The sequence below is a fragment of the Vidua macroura genome, chromosome 19 (genome assembly GCF_024509145.1).
Source record: "Vidua macroura isolate BioBank_ID:100142 chromosome 19, ASM2450914v1, whole genome shotgun sequence".
Classification (NCBI taxonomy): domain Eukaryota; kingdom Metazoa; phylum Chordata; class Aves; order Passeriformes; family Viduidae; genus Vidua; species Vidua macroura.
In genome coordinates, this window is record NC_071589.1 from 13,665,783 (window position 1) to 13,692,455 (window position 26,673).

At 42.2% G+C, this 26,673-nt stretch overlaps 2 protein-coding genes and 1 long non-coding RNA gene across 7 annotated transcripts in view; 1 reads left to right on the forward strand and 2 right to left on the reverse strand.

Annotated features, from left to right (window-relative positions):
* Nucleotides 1–48: 48 nt before the first annotated feature.
* On the reverse strand, nt 49–14,316 carry DUS1L (dihydrouridine synthase 1 like). Of its 5 annotated transcripts, none has more exons than XM_053994531.1 (14): nt 13,972–14,316; nt 11,225–11,333; nt 10,284–10,334; nt 8,465–8,517; nt 8,302–8,355; nt 7,586–7,668; nt 7,319–7,422; nt 6,224–6,368; nt 5,523–5,619; nt 5,069–5,157; nt 4,368–4,534; nt 3,755–3,792; nt 736–811; nt 49–410 (listed from the first exon to the last, which is right to left on the reverse strand). In XM_053994531.1, exons 1-14 carry the CDS (start codon nt 14,206–14,208, stop codon nt 259–261), a joined length of 1,455 nt encoding a protein of 484 aa, XP_053850506.1. In that variant the 5' UTR covers nt 14,209–14,316; the 3' UTR covers nt 49–258. The 5 variants fall into 5 exon arrangements, 4 of the variants coding, with proteins under 4 accessions (XP_053850506.1, XP_053850504.1, XP_053850507.1 ...); XM_053994529.1 differs by having other exon boundaries at nt 8,465–8,577; XM_053994532.1 differs by lacking the exon at nt 8,302–8,355.
* Nucleotides 14,317–14,494: 178 nt separating this feature from the next.
* Nucleotides 14,495–17,113, forward strand: LOC128817042 (uncharacterized). Its single transcript, XR_008440081.1, has 3 exons — nt 14,495–14,825; nt 15,720–15,907; nt 17,034–17,113. It is a non-coding gene; the product is annotated as an uncharacterized LOC128817042 (long non-coding RNA).
* Nucleotides 17,114–18,642: 1,529 nt separating this feature from the next.
* Nucleotides 18,643–26,673, reverse strand: part of FASN (fatty acid synthase) — a 39,816-nt gene continuing 31,785 nt past the window's right edge. The window contains 10 exon segments of the mRNA XM_053995135.1: nt 18,643–19,129; nt 20,206–20,457; nt 20,587–20,685; nt 21,219–21,439; nt 21,856–22,083; nt 22,609–22,797; nt 24,293–24,535; nt 24,835–24,986; nt 25,130–25,221; nt 25,715–25,866. Coding sequence (XP_053851110.1) covers nt 18,992–19,129; nt 20,206–20,457; nt 20,587–20,685; nt 21,219–21,439; nt 21,856–22,083; nt 22,609–22,797; nt 24,293–24,535; nt 24,835–24,986; nt 25,130–25,221; nt 25,715–25,866 — 1,766 coding nt within the window. The 3' untranslated portion in view covers nt 18,643–18,991.

The window sequence follows — 26,673 nt, forward strand, 5'->3', positions numbered from 1 at the left end:
TACAGAAATTGTCTCCACCCAAAAATGCAGCATTTTCAGTCTTTCAAATACAGCATTAGACATTTAATTGCATCTCTTTTATTTCAAATGCAGGATAATTCCCTGAGTAAGCAGTTTTTTTACTTAAATAAAACTTTTCCAGAACTTAATCATGTGGAAGAAGTTCAAACAGCTGACAGTGAGCTGGAGATGACACATTCTTTGGCCCAGGGAAGTAGTGTAGTGGTCTGGCAGGAGCTCTTGGACTGTTCCAAAGCTTCACCCTGTACTGTCACCAGCCTCCTTCAGCACTGCTGTCTCCCCCACCTCTGCATCTCCTCTCTGACTGATCTCTGGGGTTTGAATTCCTCTTTGACTGTGCTGCCATGAAAGGGATTTTTCATACTTGGTCTTAAAAAGTAATCCATGACCTGAAAAAGCAAAAGGGGGAAAAAGGCCCAAACCAACATCCTGAAATGAGATGACTACAGTGGTAAACAGAATACCTCATTCCTTATAAAGAATGGGTCTTTACAGACTGGAAACTGAATCCCAAGGCATTGAAAGCAGGAGCAGTGATAGGAAGAGCAGTCTTTTAAAATGGTACTACAAACTTCTGGATAGCATGTAGCATTTTAGGCAGTATGTAGATTTTAACACCCACCTATACCCCATAACCCGAAGATTAAGTAATGAATCTACATAAGAGATGGATGAGATGTTTGCTTGATGCCTGGTAAGGCCAGGTACACTTACCTGGACAATCTGCTACCTCCTTGAATGCCCTTTTCTTACAGCATCCTCGGCACATGTTAAACACACATTTCGTGCCCTGGGTTGGGATAGCAGTATAAAGAAACTTTGTCAGTGAAAATAAAATTATTACTGTTTACTATAATAAGTAACAATACAGCTCTGCACTTTCAGATCTTCAGGAAAAAAACTTGCACTCAGATTAATGAAGATGACGGAGTTGACGTCATATTGGGCGCTGTTCATTGTTTGCACATAAAGAACAAAAAAACCCCAACCAACCAACCGAACAAAAAAAAAAATCCACATTCAACTTGTGCAACCCACCACAAGCAGCCACATGCCATAAGCCCTCTGGAACAACCATGAACACATTTGGTGCTGGTGAGCTGGCTCTAGTTCTCTGCAACATGAAACACAGTGCAGCTATACTTACAATATGTTACCACCAGAATTACTTCCCTACTTGCATCTTAAAATACATCTGCATATTTACTAAAGTATAATGTATGACCCTTAGGGGACAGCAGCAGTTGAGCTTGGCTAACTGATGAGGTGGCAAAACGAGCCTGGGTCTCTGGGGTGCTTTGCTCACACACATTTTAGAAAAGAGAGTTGATATTGTTAGTTGATATTGATTTGTTTATTGTTTACGTGGTTCCATTCACCCCAGTCAGAAAATTCTTCATGTTTAGGAAGGTTTGAGTTCCTTCCCCTTTTTCTTCTCCACACCTCCACAGCCCCCACCCCATTTCATGACATAGCTCAGAAACACATAATATAGGGAAAAAAATAATTAGAGGCCTCGTCAGAAGACTTCAAGAGCTACCTGCAACATTACAACAGCAAAACAAAAATAAGTCTAAGTCCTGGTGCAGACAATCTTGGTTAAGGCACCAAGCAGTGTCATCTGGATTAGCTGTGAAACAGAATGGCTTTGAAAGCTGGCCAGCCTAGTACTCAATGCTTTCCCAATAATGAACACAGCAAAAAAATCCCATTTTTTTCATTAGCTGCAGCTTCAAATTGAGCCCCAGCTTGCTGCCACTGCTTCGCTACAGTAACAGTGTTACAACAGGGAGCAACAGCACATGCTTGTGTTGCAGGCTCCCCTGCCCCCTGAGGTGTAATGCTAATTTTTAAGCTAGAACACAAAATTACTTGCATCTTACACCCCACTTTACAGGTATATTAGCAGCAATAAATACACTCTGCTCACACAGCTCAGCAACACCACCCTCTCAAGCAAACAGCTATGTTCCCCAAGGGAAAAAATAAACAAGCAAAAGCAAAATTAATTCTTGGCAAATATCAAAATATTTGAAATTTCAATACAGAACCTGTAAAACCAGCTGCCTCATTTCACATTGCTAATAGTGAAAGTCAATATTAATCTGCTGCAAAGGCAGGACTGAGGATGAGGAGGTGCTTAGGCTTGTTTTGATAAAGGCAGAGATCCAAACACAACACAAAACAGAGCTGCAGGTGCTGCCTGACACTGCAGGCTGTACTGCGATGATATTTGAAGTATTTTTATTTTACACTAAGAACCACACCAGTTATTCAAATTTTCCCTTTGCAGAAAAACTCCACCCACCACTAACCCCAGTAAGAGGGGTTCATTTTTCATTTCACAGTAAAATATGCATGTCATATATGTCTAGAAGTCTGGAGATTTGTTTCCAAGATATCTTGGGAAATTCAATTAACTCACTCAACTGTCTTAGCAATAAATACCCTCAGCAGCAGCAGGACTACACATTTTTTGACAGGAAGGCAAATTCTCTCAAAGAACCTATGTACGTTAAGGATTTTTGTACAGCACCTTGAACCTCAGAGACTGGTTACAGTTAATGGTTAAAAAGCTTTCGCCCAAGTATTCACTGTCCTCCCCACACACACACACACTTACCAGCAGGACTTGGCATGCACCCGTGTGACTGGGCACTGGCACAGACCTACCTCAGGATTTCGAATAACACAATAGAATCATAGAATAGTTTGGGTTGGAAGGAGCCTTTAGAGGTCATCTACTCCAAACCCCTGCAAAGAGCAGGGACATTTTCGACTAGATCAGGTTGCTCAGAGCCCTGTTCAACCTGACCTTGAATGTTTCCAGGAATGGGGCATCCACAACCTCTCTGGGAAACCTGGGCCACTGCCTCACCATAAAAAATGACTTCTAATCTAAGGCACATCTACTCTGAATCTACTCTCTTTAAACCCATCACCCCTTGTCTTACTCCAACAAGCCCTGCTAAAAAGTCCATCGCTGCCTTTCTTTTAAGTCCCCTTTAGGCACTGGAAGGGGCAGTGAGGCTCCCCAGAGCCTTCTCTTCTCCAGGCAGAAAAGCCTGTCTCTCAGCCTCTCTCCATGACAGAGAGACTCCATCCCCAATCATCTTTGTAGCCTCCTCTGGGCCTGTCCTACCAGCTCCATGTGTCTCCTGCACCAAGGGCCCCAGAGGTGGATGCAGAACACCAGGTGAGGGTCTCACAAGAGCAGAGTAAAGGCACAGAACCCCCCCACCCCGTGACATGCTGCTTTTGATGCAGCCTAGAACACAGGGGCTTTCTGGGCTGTGAGTGCCCATGTGTGAGTCATGACCAGCCTCTCATCCACCAGCACCCCAAAAGTCCTGGGCAGGGCTGCTCTCAAGCTGTTCATCCTCCCAGCCTGGATTTGATACCATGGTTGCCCTGACCCAAGTGCAGAACCTTGCACTTGGCTTGTTAAACCTCAGAAGTTCCCAGAGGCCACTGCTTGAGCTTGCCTCTGGATGGCCCTGTCCCTCAGGTGTGTCATCACTCCACTCAGCTTGGTGTCATCTGCAAATGTGCTGAGGACAATCTTGATCCCACTGTCTCCATCACTGATGGAGACATTGACCAGTGCTGGACCCAGTACAGACCCCTGAGGGACACCACGTGTCACCTGTCTCCATCCAGACATTGCACGATTGATCCCTGCATGGACATTCCCTGCATGGAAATGCTTTTATGGATGCTTGTACTGACTTACCTTAGGGTTTCCACATTGATCACATTTTGCATACTTGGCTGAGAGAGAGAGAGAGAGAGAGAGAGAGAGAGAGAGAAAGCTGATTTCACTAATGGTATTTTTATGTGGAAGAAGTAAGTTAAAAAAAAAAAAACAGAACCAGACAAGACTTGGTGCTTTTTTAGCCAGAGACTCTTTTTGAAATAAAAATACAGTATCTCAAAAAACAATGCAAAGATAAAAGTACTTTGAATTTTTAAGTGCCTCTATGCTAAAATCCAAACACTGAAAATTTTAGTCCTCAAGTCAAGCATAAAACAGGAGGACATCAGCTTGAAATGCATATAAAATTTCAATTTCAAATGCTAGTGACTGCTACAATGCAGTTTGTAAACCATTTTGATCTTAAAAAGATGCTTAGAATTAGTGACCTACTACTTTGACCCTTGTTTCCTTTACTAGTGAACCTTATTTGAATCATGTTGTTTGCTATTGAAATTTCAATAGCAACAATTCCTCCTCTTTTCAAAGAAGTTTCTACAAGTACACAAGCCAGGAAAATTCTTAGCAGCAAGTTATGTCAAAGGTGGTATCAGCATATCTCCATACATTTGTGCCAATAAATGGAACTTACGTTTTAAAGATGGATCAAAGCTTTTATTTGGATTTCTTAACTTCTTTTTTTGTTTATTCTTTGACAGAAGCTCAGAATTTCCATCTTCCTCTTCTTCCAGAGCACGTTTTCCCCGCACACCTTTTTCTGTTCCACTATCTCCATTCTCCCTGCATCTCTCCTTTGGCCTGAAACAGTGAATTTCATCATAAGTTTCCTGGAGGGAAGACATAGCTGTTCCCTGACCATTATTTTGGTTTACAGAAATCTGGGTAAACCATAAACCTTTATATCACAGCTACAATGAAGTGTCATTGCCCTTAGAAGTGGGATAGAAAAACCTAGCTTTTTTGGTTAACACTGGCAGTTAATAACAGAGACACTACCAGATATATCAGTTGGAAAGCCAATTAAAGTTGGTCAGCTAAATTAGGCACATCAGGTTCTTGTTCTCAGCTGCAGTGGGATTCCTAATTTTTAATTTCCAGAGAGAGAGAAATTTGAGGAGGATCCAAAGAAGAAGATGCAAACAGTGAGCAACATCCCCACGAACAAAGCAATAATTAGGAAACAACCAAACTAGAATAAATATAATCCAAAGTCTTCTTCAGTATTTTTTTTTTTGTGAATGTAAGCTGCTAGAACAGAATCAGTGGCTGATACTGATGGTATGGGTTGGAAAGGCCTGTGAGTACCTGTAAGTATCAAAATAAGTAACTCACCCTGGCCTGATGTATGGCTGACAGATCCAGTGGAAAAAAGGCAACCCTTCTTTTGGCTTTTCTCCTTCTTTCTGATTAGCTATTTCTTCCTGCAGCATAGAGTTACAATCAGTCTTCCTGGAGTTGTCAGAAAATACACTAAATAACACTTCAAACTCCAGGAAATCACAAACTGAAATTTAAGCTAACAATTACTGACAGTTACGTACAGGCAAAAACCTATCTACTACGACAGATGAACTGAAGCACATTTGTAATTCCTAAATCAACTTTATCCCAGGTAAAGTTGTCCAGGCTTAAGGGGATGCTACTGTAGCAAGCTATAAATATCAAGGTTAATAAGCCACAGAGTCCCAGAGAAGTGACTAATGGATGTCAACTCTATGACATACTTGGTACATTCCCACCAAGTGCAGGCAGTGCTGTTCTGGGAGATTAGGGCCCATCTTGGTACCTGGCATCGCAGTTTCAGCTCCCTGTTGACATCTACAATGCCTTCTAGAGTCTTCACTTTTGCTAATTCTTCACGCAGCTGCTGGTAAACTTGAAGCCTGAGGCAAAGCCCAAACATCAGTTATATTTAGACTGCAATCAACTAAAAATAACAGTATAAAAGCATTTTATACACTTTTCCTGATTCATTTGCCTTTGGCAGAAGCTTACATTCCTCTTTGTAAGTCCAGAGAAAAGCACATATATGTCTGTCTCAGATAAATACTCGGCAGACAACCAAGGTACTTTGACATAAGACAACATGAATGTACAGTGCATCAGCTGCTTCTCAGTAACTGCCCATAGCTATGCTCTTTCTCCACAATAAATACAACAGCACTTTGCCTCACAATGAACAAAGATGATAGTTAACTTGTGTTTGCCATGAAGTGTGTGCACATGGGCAATTGCTACTTTGCAACTGGCATGCTGTGAGATCACACCCTGGCTGATCTTGTGGCAACTTGTTCATTCCCAGTGCCCTGTTTCCCAGATATGAAATAAAGGGTAAAAGCCTCAGCCCACATCCTCTCCAGCCAGATCCAGGACAGAAAATTTTGCAGCATACTCATTCTGGCCAAACAAATCCTTGCCAGAAAGCCCAGATGCTTTCTAAGCAGGATGAGCCCTGAAAACATTAAAGAGTTCTAAGGAGATACTCACGTGTGATGCCAGAGCTTGAAGAGATGAGCCCTAACATAAGACAATGGACATGGGTACTTCCGCACTATCTCCAGATACTCCTCAGCCATCTCCCACACCAATGGGTTCCGGCCCTCAAACAAAGCTGGGTTATGAAGATTACCTTCTAGGGAACGAAAATAAATGCTCAAGCTTTCATTTCAGGATTGAAACAAAGGCCAAAATCTCTGCTCTGGAGTTTGATCATCTCTTTTGTGATTCTACAGCCACAGACACATCACCCACATACTCTCAAAAAGAATACAGGGTCTGTAATGCTCTAGCCTGACCTTGGGATACTGTATTTCGCTATGCAATTCCTAATTGTGCTGAGCAGCTCATATCTAATTAAAGTGCTGTTTCTAGAAAGGCATCTAACCTTGACAGGAAGACAGTAAACCAATTAATAAATAGAGAAATAACTGCTTTTGTTGCCCAACAGTTAAATACTGAAATGACAGGTGCCTTGCCTTATGTCTGTATTGATATTTGTCTGGCCCAAGTTCACAGATACAGCTTCTCACTGTGCTTTACTCTACGGCTTCACAAGCCTTTTGTTAACCAGCATTTTCTAAAACCAAGATTCTACAACCCTTCTTTAATTGTGTGAGTGATTAGAAGCTTTTCTGATGCCTATCCTAGCTCTTCCTGTAGGAAGTTATGTCAATTCTTTCTTGTCCCAATCCAACATGAACCACCTGCAGGAATATTAACCCACAGATGCACTTAGTTCATTTGGAACCATTCAAAAACTGTTCCATTGATTAACAGATGTCACAAAAATATTCCAGGGCAACAGAAGCCCCATATGCCTCCCATATGTCAAGTAATTACATTTGAGCTCAATGAGTCAATGGTATTGCAAGTCCAACATAACGATTCTTTACAAAGCTTAAGGGATCCCTCTTCCTGGTATGAGATGGCCAGTATAAAATGAGGGAGAATGGCCACTCAGCTGTCAAGCAAAGCTGTTCACCAAGTCAATCTGACATAAGTTTTTAATAAATGTATACAGAGCTGCTAAGGGAATAAGAAACAACTCATATTCTCATCAAAATAGAAGTTAATTTTCTTTACCTGCACTCATGACACCATGTACTCCTGTCTTACGGATGCATTCTTCCACATCGCTGAGACACTGAATGTTTCCATTTGCAAATACAGGAATGTTTACAGCTTTTCTATACCAATGAATAAAACAGATGCATAAAACTGAGAATTAGAGTCAACCCAGAAATTCTCCTCCTGTCACATCAATTTGTTTGCTCTTCAATGCCACTGTACACTATGTTTAAAATCCAGTGTGCTAGCAGGAATCCACTAAGACTGGTACTGCTTACTAACCTTACAGCTTGAATGTGCTCCCAAGATGCCACGCCAGCAAGTGGTCCTTTCTGTTCTTTAGTACGGCCGTGCACAGTCAGCAGCTGGAACACAACATTACATTTACTCTCCACGTGTATGAGCCACTGGACTACATCCACTGAAAAAAATTTCCTTTCACTCCCTACACTTCAGGGATGCCACTGAGTTCCTGCTGCTATTTCAACAGTGCAGGGAGTTTAGCAACACAGAAAGATATCAATAGCTCACCTACTGTGGCATGGTTTTAGGCTCCTTTCATCTTGCTATTCCATGGCATGACAAGATTCTATCGTGGGAGAACCTACAGGTTTCCTTTCCTTTTCCTTCTGGATTCCATTTGTGATTCACTTTGGAATTTGTGATATATTGATCTAGCTTTCTCCTCAGCAGAAGGTCCAAATACTGTCAGTACTATCTCTAACTACAGATCATCTCTTCCAATTTAATTGGAGTTAGAGATGCTGCCTATTTCTAGATGTTGCCTATTTAACTGGAGTTAGAAGGCTGCCTATTATCTTCTAGTGATACCTTTTGATACCCTTTTTCTTCTACAGTACTGTGGATTTCATGCATTTACACTTGCCTCCTGCAGCACTATGTGAAGATTGAGATGCTCAACCACAGTGAAGGATGCTGCACAGTGCAGTGGTTACAAGAGACTGAAATCATTGTGTCTTTCGTACCACACTACTGACCTGCAGCCTGGGGCTGCAAACACACAGGATCTGTCTGCATCTTGTTTGCTCTGTCTGCAAAATAATGCAGCCTATTCAAGAACTGGTCAAGGACTGGTCATCAGATACTTTACACAAAGATACGTGTCCGGTGCAGAAGCAGAGGGAGCAGCTGCCTTCTTACCTGGCAGCCAGCTTTCTCCAGCATCTGTGCATACTTCACTGTCTTGTCAATGTCTGGGAAAACGCGGATTTTGCATGTGATGGGAACAGAGAGCTTCTCGTTAGCCAGTAAAACTGAGAAAGATTGAAAAGACAGGTAAGTGGGCTGCACAATGCTATGAAAAGTGTCTGCTCTCCTCAAGATCTGATACTGGGTGTGGTATGGAAAAAGCCTAAGAAGTTACTGATATGCAGTTCTCACAGCTTAAAAAATCAGCAGTGTCCTCTGCAATCTTTACTGCATAGTTTAATCATGTAACAGTAACACACACATGAAACACAACATCTGCATCCTAACAAGATGGCATAAAATAGTCACCCATTTAACAGTCCTAACACTTCCACTGCATTAAATCTTCACTTTCAAAGACCACCCCCTCACAATTTAATTATTGATACAAGTTTATTATCTTCACAGGCTATTGTACTCCTCCAACATTATCACTTGCTTGTCTACCTTTCCCACAAAAAGGTGCTTCACTTCTTTGCAAATTATCACCAAAAATATCATTATAAGTAGAGTCTTATCCATGGCAAGCAGAGGCTTATCAAGTGAGGTAGGCTGTGGATGAAATCAAGTAGTAAATGTAGCTTATAGAGTCAGGGTGAAATCTAGGACATGGTAAACCCCCAGTCCTTACACAGTACATGGAATCACAAAAATACCAAAAAGAGAGCTCACAAAGAGAGCCAATAGGAAAACACTGAGTAATGTCGTGTCTGAAATTCTCTTATCTTCCAGACCTTGGATATACAATGTAGGAAGTCACCTGCTGTCTTCTAATCCAAATCCTATGAGTTCTAATGATAGGTACTTCCCATCACCCTTTCAAAGGAGCAAGCAAGGTGTATACAGGTGCAGCAGAAAAGAGTGCTCCACCATTTTAAAGACAGATGGGAAAAAAGGAGGAAGAGGAAAGCCTAAGACACCTCTCTTACTAGATAGCCTGGGTTCACCCAACTAGATGACCTTCACACTTTGAGGCTATTCTGATTTGCATATTTCTCAACAGCCACATTACATGCTGGGCAAGGATGCACTGTCTAATCTTCCAGGTTCTCAGCAGTGTCTTTGTACCAAACATCACTCAAGATTCCCCAGACCACCGGGAATGCAAACAGAAACAGGACTCTCTAACTTCATGGTTCCAACACATGCTTTGAAGTTGGATGAAGGCACATTCTCAATTCTACAAAATTACCAAAACCTTGCTTTTTATATCAGTTACAAATTAATTTCTTAAAAAAATATGATACTGTTCTGTACAGCTACTGATAGCCTGAAAATAACCTACAAAAATTAGGAGAATAAAGGCATAATTTGCTATACTCTGGACAGAAAGAGTACACGGAGTTGATCAGAAAAGGGCAACTGTGGCTTCAAGCAGAAACATGACCCTTGGCACCTGAGAACTTCAATGTGAAAAGTAAGGCACCGGGACTTCTACTGTTTCTAGAGCTGGAGAGCCACTAAGCTATCATATGAGACTGGAACTTAATTGACTCACTTTCACCTGAAGTCTGTTTCAGGTACAAAAGTCTTTTAGCAGATCTAGTGTGAGTTTGCAGTGGGATACCATCAAGTATCTTGAGGGTGCCACTGGAATACAGTATGAAATAAAAAAAAAACAAACCCAGAACAAAAGAAAAAAGAACACAACTGCCCCTTCAAAACCCAAACACAACTCTGCCCAAAGAAATATGATGCACCTCCTTTTCCCCAAAATCTCTAGACCTCCTCTCAATAATTAGTTCATCCTATTCCCTCTCTAAATACTTACTCATTCTCTGAAGAAGATCCCACTCCTCTTGCAGAAATGCTCCATAGTGACCTATGATAAAAGAGCATATGACAGACTTTTGCAGGAGAGTAAGATCCTGAAGCACAGTTTTCATAAACTCTCACAAAGATCCAGGCACTCAAATGGCTTACTGGCATAAACAGAGTTGCTCTGTCCTGCCCAGCTGGAAGAGTGGGATCATTCTGTTCTCCCTGCCACCCTAAATTTACAGGATAAACAAGGAATACCCACACCTGACTTTCACTGGCACACCCCAAGGCTGATGTGTTGACACTTGCAGCTCAAAGTCCAACTTCTCAGGGTTTATACTAGATGTTAAATAAATCCTATTGGGATAACAGATGATCAGACTGAAAGATCTATTTGTACCACTAATAATTTCCTATTAGTCTTTGAAAGATATTTTAGAAGAAGAATAAGCAGTTACTGAACAAATATTTTCTCAACACCTTAACTGGTACAAAATTTTCAAACACTGGCTCTGGTTTTCAAACATGCAGTATCTAAGGGATTCAGCAGGTGTCATCCTCTTCTACACCACTGTGAAAAAACTGCAAGTATCAAGGAAATAGGAGATCCTAAGGGTCTGAATGATCTAATTTTAATTGCAGTTTTTCAAAAACAGACTGAGCAAAAATAATAAAGAAAATCAAGCTCTTACTAAAAATAATGTTTCTGAAGGATATTCTAGACACAGGAGCTGTCACTTAAGAGAAATTAGAATTAATTATATCTAATTTTTGCTTTAGGTACTACAAAAAGCATTACCTGCTACATTGGGTGTAACTAAGTCTGACTTCAGCAGTACTGCAGCCTCCCCATGGCTTGATTTGGCCCTCTTGATATTTTACTGCCAACATTCACATCTGAAACACCATTTGCCATTTCTCTGCTTATCCAGGACTCAGATTTGCACATACCTCTCTTTGCAATCATTTGGGGGCAACCCAAATTTAGGTCTATGGCATCACAGTAATCCTGAGCCAACAGTGCTGCTTGGACAAACACTTCAGGATCATTGGCACAGAACTGTGAAAACCAAAGAGAAGTGGAATAATCAGGCAACAGCTTTCTTCAAGTACTGACAAAACGTTATGATGTAGTTATGAAGCAACTACCTGCTAGAGAAAACAGGCAAATATGCACAATTAATAATACCAAACACTATTTCTCAAAATGATCAAGGGAAGCCATGTGATGTAATCTTTCTGGATCTCAGTAAAGCATTTGATACTGTTTCTCACAGGATGGTTCTGGACAAAATGTCCAGCCCACAGCTGGATAAACACATTGTGTGATGGGCAAACAACTGGCTCATGAGTCAGGTGCAAAGGGTTATAGTGACTGGGATGACCTTAGGCTGGTGACCGGCCATGACTGGGGTTCCGCAGGGCTCCATTTTAGAGCCAGAGCTCTTCAACAGCTCCATGAATGACTCGTAACCTTGCTGACATTTGTAACCTTGCTGAGGATACTAAATTGGGAGGAGCTGTCCACACCCTGGGAGGCACAGGGGTCCTGGAAAAAGACCATCAGAGGGCTAGGCAATCACAGACTAAGTTTAATAGACAAGCAGCCTATGCTGAACCTGGGACAGGGTGACTCTGCATGTATGGACAGATAGGCTGGAGAACAGTGCTGCAGAAAGGGACCTGGGGGTCATGGTTGATGGCAAGTTGAACATGAGTCAGCAGTGCCATGGCAGCCTCTAAAATGAATTGCCATGGAATGTGAAACAGACACATGGGCTATAGTCAAATGCTCAGTTTTAACTGAATGTAATTAATATTACATTTAAAACACAGTGCAAAAAGCAAATTAATAAAATAGGTTAATTTGAATCTTCTTTGTTGAAGAGGACAGAGACAAACTGTTCTTCTCATTTATGGTTTTAAACAGATTTTCTAAACCTCATTTTTCACAAAAAACATTTTTGTCATGTCTTTAATAAACTTGAAACAAAATTTAAACACTTCTGAGCAGAAGGTGTTACTTAAATCCTACAGCACTACATAAAATTATGACTGACACCTACTAAAATAAAAAAATAATTTGCTTTCTCTGAGAAACTGAAATTACAGAAAGCCTCCAATCATGTCATACAATGAGAATGTTAGCAGAGTAAAGAAAGTCTTCAGAGCAGGCTGAGCTCAGATATACCTCTGTCTAATCTAAGACTCTGTGACCAAATCTTTAAGGACTCCTGCACAAGATCAATCCAAAGATTAGTTAGTTCCATACTTTATATCCAGTAGTGGACAGTGGGAAGAAGGGTAACACAGCAAGCTCACAGCAACTGATCCTGTTCAGGTAGTGTCACCAGGACACACAGCTTACTGAGCTGAAGATCTGTGACTTACAGCTTTCAAGATTACTTATTTTCCACCACTTTTATTTTTCTGTGTCAAAAGAAACTACATCCCACAGAAGAAAAATATACAAGATGCTGAGATTAGCTCATTTGGTTAGAGCATGGTATAGCTAGTAACACTAAGGCTGTGAGTTCTATCCCTGTATAGACAATTCACTTAAGAGTTGGACTCAATGTACTTGCGGGTTGTGGACTTGTGGGTCCCTTCTAACCCAGAATATTCCATGATTCTGTGAAAGCTGTACTGAGACAGATCAAAGGTCAATACCAAAATGTCTAGGGAACAGCAGAAGATGAAAAAATGTCTTTATGGACTTTGGAAACAGAAGGTGTGTTTGTTGCACCTGAAGACCCTTAAGTGTTTTCCTTCATTTGCTTTCTGAACTCATGTAATGTTTCAGAATCCAGTACATCCCACAGCAATTAATTTCACAGTTTATAACTACCACTATGCTTGTTTCCCATTCATCATCTTCAAGCCAGTAATACTTCCACAGGCTTCTCTTATCTCTCTCCTCAGTCAACGGAGACACTTCTTTTCCAGGCTAAAGAGTCCTCATCCATTTAACTGCTCCATGTGTGGAAATCAGTCATTCCTCTGCTCATGACAACAGTCTTTGCCTGCATTATTCTCCAGCTCTACAAGCCACTTTCCCTCTTTGGCATAAAGTGAAATACCTTAATACCACACAGTAGTCCAGAAGCAGAAGCAACACATGCTTCAAAGTCTGTCCTCTCTTCCGTGCATTCTTTCTCTATAGCTAAACACCGAGCTCAGGGTTTCAGATTACTACTCAAAAAGCTTTGATCCTCCTTGAGTGGTACCAGAGCCGGGACACACCCTGACTCTACCAGACCAACTGTAATCTATTTCTAAAGATGAGGTGCAGGGGACTGAAATCCTCTGAGAAGTCCAGTGCTCCTGGCCCCTTGGTTAAGACAGGAAAACCTCTGCTAAACATGGGATAAACAGAAAAACACACATCTTCATGAGCTAAGTATTGTCAGCGGTATTTAGATGAAGAAAATGAGATTTCTATCATCCCATATAACCACGTTAAAATGTGGATTAGACTGACTACCTTCAACTCATGCACATTTGGGAAACGCCTGGATTTGTTAGCACGAGCGGGGCGGATGGTGCGCGTGGGTTTGGCAGTGCTGACTTGCGTCCTCAACGTTACCCAAGAATGGCACCGCAAGGCGAGCCCAGGGAAGCTCCTCCCGGCAGCCGCCGCCGCCGTCGCCCCCGGTGCTGGGGCTGACGGGGCGAGCCGGGGCGGGGGCCGCGCTCACCTGCACGATGAGCGGCCGGTCCTCAGGACAGGCCTCGCCGTAGAGGTTCTCGCGGCGGTAGTTGGCGTCCCTGAGGAAGACCTGGGCGTGCAGCATCGGTGTGTAGCAGAGCTGGGCGCCGTGGCGGCGGCTCAGCAGCCTCCAGGCCAGCTCGCTCTGGTCCACCATGGGCGCCACCACGTAGTGGGCGCTCCGCAGCGTCTCCCTCCAGAAGGCTTCCCCGCGCAGCTTCGGCATCTCCCGCTTGCTCGCCCGTGCAGCGCTGCGGCTGCTGGCGCCCCGCGCCGCCGCGGGGCTCGCGGCCTGACGCCCTCAGGCTGCCGCGACCGCTGCGCCCGGGCCGGGCACCGGCGCAGCCGGACGGTGCCACCGCCATCTCGCTCCGGCCGGCTCAGCGGTGCAGTCGCGCGCCGTCCCCTCCAGAAACCGCGGCGCTGCCAGCAGGGGCCGCGCGCGGGAGAGGCGCAGCGGCCGCGGCGCTCCGCGCTGCCTGAGGCGGCTGAGGAGCGGCTGAGGCGCGGATGGGGGGCGGTTGAGGAGCGGATGGAGGGCGGTTGAGGAGCCGCTGAGGGACGGCTGAGAACCCGCCGAGGAGCGGCTGCTGGGGCGCCGTGCGGCGGGCGGTCTCCCCTCAGGTGCCGCGGCGGCGCAGGGAGCCCCGGCGCCCGGCCGGTACGCGCCTCGCGCAGCGCGGCCCGGGCGGCAGCGGCTGCCGAGCCTGAGCCAGGCGTCTTTGGGCGCTGGGGCCTCCGCCGCAGCCCGTGCCGACGGGAAGCGCCGCGACTGAGCGTTGCAAGAGCTCGGACAAAGGGAGAGGCCTGTCCTGACCTTGGTGTCGGATGGTCGGGGCAGAGGTGAAAATGGTCCACATGACTAAACCAAATATAACAGCATCCATGACCATATCGTTCATTTTGCATCATTTTATAAAGCTACTGACCATCACCTGGATGAGCACAGTGGAGGAGTTGTCCTTCTCTCAGCCAATACATTCCAGCATATAAAAAATGCTCTATCTCTACTCCAGCAATGTAACTTGAGTTACAGGACTGTTCTTCAGAAGAGGAAAACTTCAACAAAATCATATAACAAAGCACCATAGCCTAAGCAGTTACATGTAAACTCCCATTGCTCAGTAAGCCTGTTAGTCTATCCATTGACAAGCCTTCACATTTCAAATTTGTTGTCAAAGCATGTATTTCCCCCCACCCTCCAACTTTCTAGCACTCATGGCTGTGATGAACTTGCTGCAATAAATATTTTAAGCTTCTAATTAATTTTTACCATCTTTCATTACCTCTCTGCAGCCTAAAGAACGAGGTTGCTATTTTAAATATACAGCCTCTGCCCCCCTGCTATCAGCACTCCCCTTTCCTCTGATGAAACCGCTCCAGGGGTATTTTTTTCTTTCTTTTGACCCCGATTTGCAGGCATGATGTCTGGTAACTTGTTTAAGTGCAAAAGAAACAAACACCTGCTTCCTATTCTACCTTAAATCTTTTGGGTTTTACTTGACCTCCATCTCAGCACCAGGGAACTTCATTTTCTGGTAGTGCTATTTTATGTAACCAGTTCTATTAAACTGTGGCCTTTCTTGCACTGTTTTTACTTCTATCTTCAGTAAGAGAGGTGTATTTCTTTGCCTTCTAAGGTGATAGACTAGAAAAGGAAAATAATAGCTTTAATACTGGTGACAACATATGCTGTGTACCATATGTTCTTGAACTCTTGAACTCTTTCTATTGCAGATTTAAGGTACACGGTCCATCATTTCAAAATGGCAATGTGCATTTGTGAGCCTAAACAGTTCCCTGGTCAGGAACTGCTCTTCAGTCTTGAGATTGAAATCAGCATGGTTTTAGGCTGTGAGAAGCTATCTGCAAAGGATGGAATGCATCAGCTGACAAGAATCCCCACTTCAGTTTCACAGAGAAGGGTAGGTGTGAGGGACTTCACTTCTGTCCTTTTCTTCTCAAAACAAGAAACTGCAATATTGGATTTTGCCTTCTGATATTATTCTACATGTCTAATCTGATGGGCTACTAAGAAATAAGCAATACCAGCACTAAATAAGGTTTTTATTTTTGGCACACTGTGTTCAGCAGCCAGTTATAATAATGGGTTACATGGCAGCAGCTCATAATCAGATAATTATGGGGGAAAAAAGCCCTAAACATAACAACCTTCTGCTTTTCAAATAACAATCACAAGAGCATTAACAGTATATAAGCTGTAAGTTATTCTTCAGCAACTTCTATGACTAAAACAGTATTTTCAAGCTCTGCTTAGATGAAACCATAGAGATTTGTTTATACAGGGAATTCATCAAACTCCTGCTTCAACAGAAGGGACAGCATTAGTCCTTGCTCCTTCCACACAGTCCATTCAGATGTTACACACGTTAGCACAGCACTATTGTACCTGTTTGCTTTACATTTAATCCTTTCTTATTCCTTCTACTTTTTCTAATATAACCAACACAAGTAGGATTCTTTCCCTTTTTTTCAGGCTCACTACAACTGCTAGTAGTTAAACCAACCCAACTAGTCCCCATTTGTTTTGTTTTATGTAGTACCCAATGCCAGTAGGTGCAGGGACAGTGTGCAGTAGATGTAATGAAGTCCCATGGTGTACGCACACAGCTTATACAGTCACTCCAGGGTCAGTATGCAGTATCCCTCACACAGCACACACTTCCCTCCTTACTGTCTAACACTTAGACATCATACCTAAAACTTCAGAGCATTTATACCCATTGCCTAACCCTCAGAGAGGCCCTGAGGTAGACGCTATTCTCCCATTTTACAGATGGGAAAGCTGAGGCAGGAGTATTAATGTCTTGTCCAATACTCCAAATTAAAGCCCATCTAAAAGTTCCCACTTCAATATTATGGCTGTAAATTGGTTGTATCTAAAGTAGCAAAATCATGGCAACAAGAAGCCACGCTTCAGAATACTAAGCCCTTCATTGTTATTATTTTCATTATTATTATTATTACTATTATTATTTCTACAGGCTACAAATCAGATATGTTAACAGCAGTTTTTTTGCTTTATGTCAGGAAGTGAGAGACTCCAGATGAAACATGTGATTAAGAAATGATGGTAGAAAATAATTCAAAATCCAACCAATGATGAATTCTGTTTAATACTAGAAAAGCCAGAAAGACACTCTCCAGACCAAAAAGTATTAATTAAAAGAAAAAAAAAAAAAAAGAAAAAAAGAACAAGACATTTCAAAATGGTTTAAGCTGACATTATGTTGTTTTATTTCAATTTCACAAAAGAAATACTTTATAAAACTAAAATCAGTTAACCCAGCCACTATCAACAGAGGGTGGTATAAGCAAAAGACACTAGGTCAGAACCTGCAGTGAAGAGCCATCTGTTCCTATTACTGGAATGCTCCTGTACCACCAGAACACTTCACTGGGGGATGGAGAGAACCAGGATTTTACAGCAGTTTGGAGAAGCATAATAGCTCCTCCTAGTTGGTGCTTTGTTGCTACTCAGGTCTCCTCTGTATCATAAGTGTAACAAGGATTTACTGATTTTGGAAAGAACAGATCCAGCATAGCAAAGGCAAGAAATTTTCCAATTCAATTTTATGCAAATTTCCTTTAAAAAGATACTACTGTATTTTAAAATCAGACCATCAAACTGATTACTTAGCTAATTTATGTGGGATTTCCAGTCTCATTACTGAAAGGAAAATGAATACAAGGCTTAAGCCATGTGCTAAATAAAATATATATGGGCTTTGGGTAGATACTTGTATGTTTGCCTGAGCTTTGATTATGGGAGAGCAGAGGTGGGAGGATTTGTTCAGTTATTGTTAAGGAATTCTATTCCCTGCCCTCCCCATTCCAAATTTTTCATTGGGTGGCAAGACTGGAGATGAGAGGGAATAAGGTAAAGGAATAATCTTAATGCTTTACTAAGGTTCTGATAGAGCAGGCTGCAGAACCTTGCACAAATATAAACAAAGTATCTGCCTAGGGACAGCTTGACCTGTTTTTATCATGCCCAAGTTATGGCTGTTCAATTTGACAGCGGCATCTGTCAAACCATCCACCCTATCCCTTAGGCCCCCTTCTCTCCTGAAGAGTACATAATGGCAAGAATCCTTCCTTCTACCTATTCCTTTCTGAAAAGGGTAGGGCAGTGGGAGAAAGAAAGAAAGAAAGAAAGAAAGAAAGAAAGAAAGAAAGAAAGAAAGAAAGAAAGAAAGAAAGAAAGAAAGAAAGAAAGAAAGAAAGAAACAAACAAACAAACACAAAACAAACAAACAAAAAAAAAACCAAACAAAAAAAACCACCCCAAGAAATTAGATTATTTCAAAGATGAGCAACTGCCCCTTGTAGAATAAACCCCTCCAAAAAGGGATATTTCTTTGTTCCTATAACCCACGATAAATTAAAACCAAGTAAGAAGTCTCTGGTTTGACACAATAAATACTTAGAATATAGCAAATTAAAAAATATAGTTACAAAACCCTCAATGGAATTCTCTTTCTGACCTAAACTGCAGACAGATTCTTCACAGATAAAAAGTATCTCCAAAATCACCTGCAGCTCCTCTCCTCTCCCTGTTCACTAGGCTTGGTCAACAAGTGCTATCACATACCCTTTGGAATACTGTTAAGACAAAAACAATATAAAGCACAAGAAATCTACTCCTAAATTTGTTTTTTTATACTGCCAAGGGTGTAGGAAGCAACCATCTGTGGGGAACCTTCATTGCAGTGCACAGTGACAGAGTCACAGCACTACAGTTAACATGGACAGGGAGACTAGGGGGAAAAACAGCCATAGGAAAGGAAGGAGATAGAACCCATAAATGTTGTAAAAGGAAAAGATAAGCAAGAAAGAGACAGAAAAAGACCAATTGAGTCCAGCTGGACTTCCCAGTTCTGGCAGCAGAGCAGATGAGATGTTGAACAGGAAGAGTTCCTTGGGGCCCGTCATAACTAGGAATGTTGTTGGCATTTTCTTTGTCATTGACAGTGAGGAAGTAGAAGTTAACCCTCTCTGACACTGACACGTGGCTCTGCCAGTGAGCTGTGGATAATCCCAATAATTGATTCAACACCATCTCCCTCCAGCAAGGTGCGGTGGTCTCCTTCAATAACATGAACAGATACTTTCCCATCGCATACCTGTGTATGAAAAAGAAAAATTTTTCATTCACAATTTCCAACCAGCTGGTCACCTAGCCACTTTGGGTTTGTTAGTCTTCTAAGTTACTCATAATTTAGACCACTGTCTCTATCGAACTCAGTTAAAAATGGCACCAGTTTTACTCTGACACATTTTCACGGATCAGCTGTGGGGCACTGTTTAGAACCAGTGTTTTAAAGCACAATAGTTTGACAGCCTGACAGGTGATCCACTCAAATATAAGCTGGGCAGAAAGTTAATGAACCTAGTACCAAAAGAATAATTTACCTGCAATATCAAAGAATGAATGATAAAGTAGCTACTTCCAAGCCCTTAAGTAAACCAAATAAACACCCCCCCCCCACCATCCTTCTCCCACCACCAGAAATCTTCCTTTAAGCTCATTATGTAACTTTAATAACATATAAATTAGTCAATAATTACTAAGTTAGATATCTGAAAGGATAGGAGATGCCAGAAGCAGGAAGGGAATTCTGACAATCACTTCCTTTTCCCTGGTATTTGCACCAACTTAACCCTTGTATGTGAGCAGGGGCTAAAGAACAGTGACCTTATCTGGACTAAAGGACAAACCCCAAGTTTTTTTAGCCCACAAGAAACCCACTTCTAACTACTCACTAGCTTCTAAGTGAAAAAAAGGTAACTGAGAAAAAGCTGCTTTTATTATCAGAAGACTGACACTTGCTCTTCAGAAGGCTGCCCTCATTCTGTGAACTAACTTCAGGGTCTACAGTGAAAAGAGACTGCTCTCTTTTAACATCCTTATTATCCAAAGTCATTCTAGAGAGCTGCAAGAATCAGCTATAGAAAACACATCCTATATAGAGGCAAGACTTTCTCACCCCCACTACCCACAGAAAATGCCTGGAACCAATAAACTCATTTGCTTTTGGAGACTTCTAATTCTTGTTAGAGCACAGGAGCTCCAGAACAATAATTTCTTCAAGGTTGGTTTTGTCTTTTTTTTCTCAGTAAGGATGATTTCCCATGCTTTCCTTTGGCTTCCCCAGATATCAGAAGAAATTCAACAGTCATCAGTGGGCCCACAACTGACCTCTGAGAGTTTATAGTCTCTACCCAGACCTTCCTCATATTCACTGTGAGACTTTGCCCGCATCAGTGTCACGTTCCCGTGATACTTGGAGTCTGGTATATACTTGTCAGCAGCCTTCAGCTTATGGTAAAATGAAGTAGCAGCAAAGCTGAGTGCTTCACGATTGATGTTTGTATGAATCCCAGTTATTAGGTCTACAGCAGCATTCACACGAGCCTCCAGATTTTTCAGGGGCAGAAGAACCTCCAGCAGCTGGAAATATTAACATTTTTTTTTTCACATTAGTCTCAACAGTTGAGAATCCATCTCCATTAAACAAAAAAACATACACCCTCTTGTGTAATATCAAGACATACGGATCTTGAAAATAAGAAACAGTACCTTATTGTATTCAGTGCCCGTAAATTGCTGAACAAAGGCACACAGTGCTTCTGTCTCCAGTGCAGCCTCATTTCCTTGGGTCAGTTTGGCTCTGTAGCTCTGAAAGAGAGAAAAATACAATGTGAACATAAGAGGAATGTGCCTGATGTTAAAAGTCAGATAAAAACAATTTTAGAACCAAAGGTGTGAACTGGTAAAAAAAGGAAGGGGGGAAATCCCTTCAGGACAGATTAGAAAGCAAATCCACAGGTGGCAATTGCCAAGAGCCTAGTATTCTTTAAAGTACAATGGAAATGAAAGGGAAGCCTTAAGCAAGGTTCCCTCGCACTACTACAAGACAATCTTGACTTGCAGACACCAGGATCTTCCAGAAGACATATTATGATTTATCATAGCAAGAGCAACATTTGTGCCTGAACTCTTTCCATTTAATGAAGACCACCTCTCACGTGCTTCTCCCCTTCAGCCATCTCTAAGCATCCAACTGTCTACAGCTGTCTTCCAAAATCCCTGTGAATAAAAGTCTGTCAGCTTTTCAGATTGCTCATATCTAGAATAGTAAGCTTTGAGAAAAATGAGCCCTAATGAGAGAGGATGGTCCCCAGAAAGAAGATTCTCTTTGTGCCCCTTACCTGGGTATATGCTGCCACAAAGGAATGAGACCCATCAAAAAGGAATAAACTGTTGAGTGCATGGGAAGCATTTTGTTGTGCTTGCAGCTGGGAACACATTTCAAAGGCTACACAGGCACCAAAAGAGTATCCAGCAATGCGGTAAGGTCCTTCAGGCTGTATCTGCTTCATGCAATCAATGTAATAGGCTGCCAGGCTTTGGATGCTGTCCAAAGGAGCGGCTAGAACATGGAAGTGAGTTAGAAAGACTGGTGAAAAGACACTGGCAGAGACAAATTATGTTTTCATGCTTTCATGTTTTATGTTTCAGAAACAATCTTGTTGGAAACATGTAGGTTACTTTGCAGGTAAATTACTAAATTATTGTTAACAACTTGCATTTAGGACAAGTAATAGTAATATTGCTGCTTTCCAAGGACAGGTTGAACAGGATGCTTTGACTTTTGTATACATAAACTCTTCAATTGCATCTATTATTCCTCTTGACACTGAGATGTTTGACATGACCCTCTGCAGACTAATAGGCCTGATACTTGTTCTTCCAACTTTAATAGTCTAGGAACAAAGCCCTCTCTAAAAGCAACTACAGTTCAGAATGTTATGTTTGCAAATTCAAGATGCTGAAGAACTGAGATACCTTTTGTGCACTGGAGCCCATAGCAGGGCATGTGAAGTCTGGAGGCCAGAGTGTGGAAAACTGCAATGGATCCTTCAATGGGGTGAACAAGGAAAAGAGGGCGCTCCATGCTCTGAACATCATTGAGACGAGTGATTGTTGGTGCTTCTGGGTTCACCAGTAAGTTGTTCAAATCTAGTTTCGGAGGTTTGCCTGGGCCTGTCTTCGTCAGTGGGGATGACTTCAGCTCTTTGAAGGAAAGCACACCAGACAAACCCAATTAGCTTCAGGGTCAGTCTCGGTCATGTAGCCATACTCCTGAAGGACAACCTCAGGGCTAGGGCTGCCCTAGATTAGCCTGTTGCCTCACTACATCATCAGGTCATAGAGGCAGGGATCTTCCTACTGTCAGTTGCTCTGCAACAACTGCTTTTAGCTTCCTGTGAGCATGACATTACATTGTTTATTCCCCAGACAAGTAAAAGATCTCAAATTGCATCCCACACATAAGAGTACTCATGCATGCAGCTGCTAGCCAAGCAAGAAAGCAGCTTTCACACCTGCCTTGCTTGTATACCCTGCCCCCAGAAATGATGGGCCTGTCCTAGTGGTCAATACACTTCTGTGACATGTCTGTCACTTAAAAACTATTCAATTATAACTTTATTTAATGATCTGATAGAGGTTTATGTCACTAGAGATGAAAGCAATTAATTGGAAGCTTAATTATTTGGACTCAGGTGACTGGTAGCAACCCTAATCCAGACACTTTACCCTCTGCTGTCCTGGACTTGGAAGAAAGTTCACGAAGTTTGTTGATTGTAAGGAGTCGAATTTCTCTCATGGTCATAACGATGTCATAGTCTCTCTCCAATGTCTGGCGCACCTCCACACCCATCAGGGAATCCAAGCCCAAGTCAGCCAAGGAACTCTCAGCATTCAGACTACTCACATCACGGACCCCTGATAACAAAAGAGCATGCTGGCAAAAGGCCAATTTCTTTTCAGCTCTAGGCCTCTCTAGCAGCCTTCTCCACTTTGTTCTACCTCCCACAATCTCAATAAATTGCAGCTGTAGAGCTTCAGGATCATCTAATCTTTCATAAACCACCTCTTCTACAACCCCCACCTTGTCATTTGGGATCTAGTAGAGTACATATTAAATGTGCACAGATTTATGACAGGGGATACATTAGTCCCAACTAAATAGCTGTGAATATTTTCACATCAGCTCTAGACCAAATACAGAACTGTCAGTCAGCCAGACAGACTCCACACACTGGAGGCTCTAATTGAAACTGCAGTTCTAGACCTAATACAACTAATCCTCAGCTACAATGAGATGAAAGTTACCAGTGCCAGTGATGGTTGACTGCAACACTTGATGCCTATGACACTAGAGGAGGAGGTGATACGTTTAGGCTTCATTTTCCTTTTTCCCTTCAATTTTCACACTGTTCAATCTCTCACCCTTTCCTTATCCGTAGAAGGCCTCTCATAATAACACCTGCATCTTCAGCTCTTTGTCCCCTCCTCCACCTTGTGCACCCTTCCCACTATATAGGCTTCATTACTAGCTCCTCCCTTTGTTGCTTTCATACTCTCTTCTTCCAAACTAACCCTATAGCTGGTGTGGTTTCCCAGACTCTTTCCTATCGCTTCTAAAAGCCGCATCTGCTCTGAGAGATCAGATTTGCTGTCAGTGAGTTGCACACAACTCCTTAAGTAACACAGGAGACTCTCTTTCATTAATCAGTACTTTTTTTTGGTAGAAAACAAAGGATCACTAGATGGTTCTGTCTTCAATAGAGACAACTGAAGTGGGACATGGTAAACAAGAGTTGACAGCGATTATTGAGTACCAACACAAAAATAAGAGACACGATGGTAAAAGAAAGCAGATTCAAGACAGACAGGACATGGCACTTGTAAGGCATAGTTAAGCTATGGTTACTAGATGTTCACATGGGATGAGAGACAGAGCTGGTAAGTGAATAAAATACCAGCTAAGCAGTAAGTAGAGAAAAGCTAATTTTTTGTGGCATGGGGACATACCAAGGTGAATGTCTGAAAGCTGGAACAGTACTCAGAAAATCAGTTATGTATTTGCTGTCTTATGTGCTGTCCCAGAATTTTGCTCTTGGGGGCTGTTCTTGTTGATTCTCCATTTGGAGAAAGGTACCAGTTCACTCTAAATAAAACCCAAGACTCTGGAGCATATATGCGTATCTATGTAAACACAGTAACGGAGAAAAATCCATAAAAGAAACAGTCCTTATTTGAGAGAAGGAGCAGTGTAAAGGGAAGAAAAAAGCAACAGTCTCGCAACAGCAACATTGCCACACCACAGGAGATCAGGAAGAGATGCTGGACAGAGGGCCTACAGCAGCACCACTACTTTCCGAAAGTAATGAGAGAGTAGGCACTGTCCAATAGTGCCTTGAGTGACAGCACTTACCCAGGATGTGAGCAACAGCTTCTACAAGGTCCCGCTGACTACCTCCTTCAGCTTTCACTGAGACCTTCTCTGCTAGGACAAAACTGGACATGACAGGATGAGGTTGATTCAGGAAAACATCGAGCACCTCCAGGCATGAGCTCATTTGTTGGGGAATCGTTCCCCCCACCACAATGTCTTTGTTTCCCATTGTCTTCATCAAGATACCCACATCACCAATGGCTCCCCACTGGATTGCCAGGCCTGGAGAAGAAATTAGAAGAACACACTAAGCAGCTAACTAAAGCACATGGCAGGAACAGGAGTGAGTTAATAAAAAAGGGACTTAATAATGAGCTATGCTAAGGCATGCATTTCCTTTGTACTGTTAAATGGTCAGTATTCATTCACACATTAATGACTCAGGGTAACATCTAGGAGCAGAAAACAGCCTTCAACATACTTTATCACTCCAGATAAGTGCAGAGGTTTCTGGCGAGCTGGTCCTCATCTGGATGTCTGGCAAGATAATTTATACTGTGCAATGAGTAAAGTCATCTCACCTGGGAGTCCATCGTGGTGTCGCTGCTCACAGATACGCTCCATGGTAGAATTGGCAAAGCCGTAATTACTTTGCCCAGCATTTCCTCTTCCACAGCTTACAGAGGAGAATACAACAAAATAGTCCAGGTCTGGACACTTCTTACGAGTCACCCTTGGAACAGAGCAGGAAAAACTCCATCAGAAAAACCTGCTTAATGTATCATTGTCAAAGGCTAGTGCAAGACTAAAACAACTAAGCTTGATCAGTTCCTTGACTTTAAAAAGTTCTTATTTATCCCTTCTACAGACACTTACCAATCCAAATGAAGGGTGCCTGAATACTTTGGCTTGTTGACCTCCCAGAATAATTCTGGGGTCTGATTTTCAATCATGCCATCTCTAAGGACCTATGGGGAGTGAGAAGAGGGATTAAAAAAAAAAATTAATTTCAGTATCTCCAGTTTCTCTGTTTAAATATGCCACATGGCTTGAGATATGAGAGGATATTGCTACACAATTCATTTTTATAACTTCACAGTACAGACATATCTGGAATATCCCAAAATATAGACAACATGGCTTTTGTCAAGTCTGCTTTTTTTCAGTATTTTTTCTGTATTGATACTGCAGAAATTCTGGCAAGCTCTACATGGGATTTTTCTTGTCCACAGGAGGCTAGGGCAACATTTATCTTACCACAGAACTCAACTCGCTGGCCAAATAACTCTTGCTTCTCAGGTCAAGGGAACAGACCCATAAGCCTTTAGTCACCAGGTAAGACCAAAGCATAGTATCCTTTGAAACACAGAGAACTTAACTAAAATTGTATGAAGCCTGACTGCCTTTAGTCACGTGAATGGATGTTGCCTCTTACAAGTCCTGAGCATTTCTGTCACTTACCACAGCCAAATTAAAGATGCCTCCAACTGGTCCAAGCTGCAAAGCTTCTTCTATCAATTGCTGTGTTCCTTCTAGTGTTCCAATATCACTGGTAGATACCAGCACTTTGATTCCCAGTGCCTTCCACTCTTTAACACGTTTAGCCTGGTAGCCTAGAAAATATAAAGGTGGACAGTGCCTGGGATGAAGAATCCCAACCATAAGGCTTTGGTTAAGCTGCTCCTTTATGCTTTTCTGACTAGATAGGGACTGGATAGCTAAATAATTTCTGATTCAGCAAGATAAAAATTGGACAAAATTTGAACAGCAGCTAGAAATAATTTGAATTTCAAAAATTCTACATAGATAAAATAGAGAACAGCATTGGGAGAACCTAAGGGCTGGGGTGGCAGTGGGGGGAAGGAAGGAAAGAAAAATACAACTGTGAAGAGAAATTAACAAAAATTTGGGTACTGAGATTGGGAAAATTGGCTAGATTAGAGCAAAGCAACAGATTATAGTAGCACAGCCAGAACTTGAGAAGTAGTATTTGATCTATGTGTTTGTACACACAAGTGGTGTGATTGTGAACTTGCCAAAAGAAGAAACCTGTAGAGACAGAGAGAAGTTGAGTTATGAGTGAATTTGTACGAGGAAATACTGAAGACTAGCACTGATAAATCTCAATGCTGCCACTGTAATCAAACTAACGCCTGAGTAAGCATCCACACATGTAGTTTGAGGAACAAAGTATCTTTAACAAGGAGTTTTTAGGCCCTTCCTTGTGGCATGTGATCCAACATGCTACAGCCAGTGGACAAGACAGTGAGGTATCCAGACACTACAGAGGGCATAAAGGTAAAAGAAAGGCTACAGAATAAACCCTGTATAAGAGAGAAAATGGGTGATAGAAATAGGAAGCATAAAAGGGGGAAAGTAGTAGTTGGAAATAAAGGTCAAGCTAAAAGATAGTTCCTTCT

Bases quoted from the DNA above. Each gene is read 5' to 3' on its own strand.
- DUS1L (XM_053994529.1), bottom strand. From the start codon at position 14,208: ATGCCGAAGCTGCGCGGGGAAGCCTTCTGGAGGGAGACGCTGCGGAGC. The intron at 4,535-5,068 runs GTGAGTTACTTA...TCACTGTTTCAG, and splicing joins CAGCCATACATCAGGCCAGG to GCCAAAGGAGAGATGCAGGG. The intron at 411-735 runs GTAAGTGTACCT...TTGCTTTTTCAG, and splicing joins GGAGGTAGCAGATTGTCCAG to GTCATGGATTACTTTTTAAG.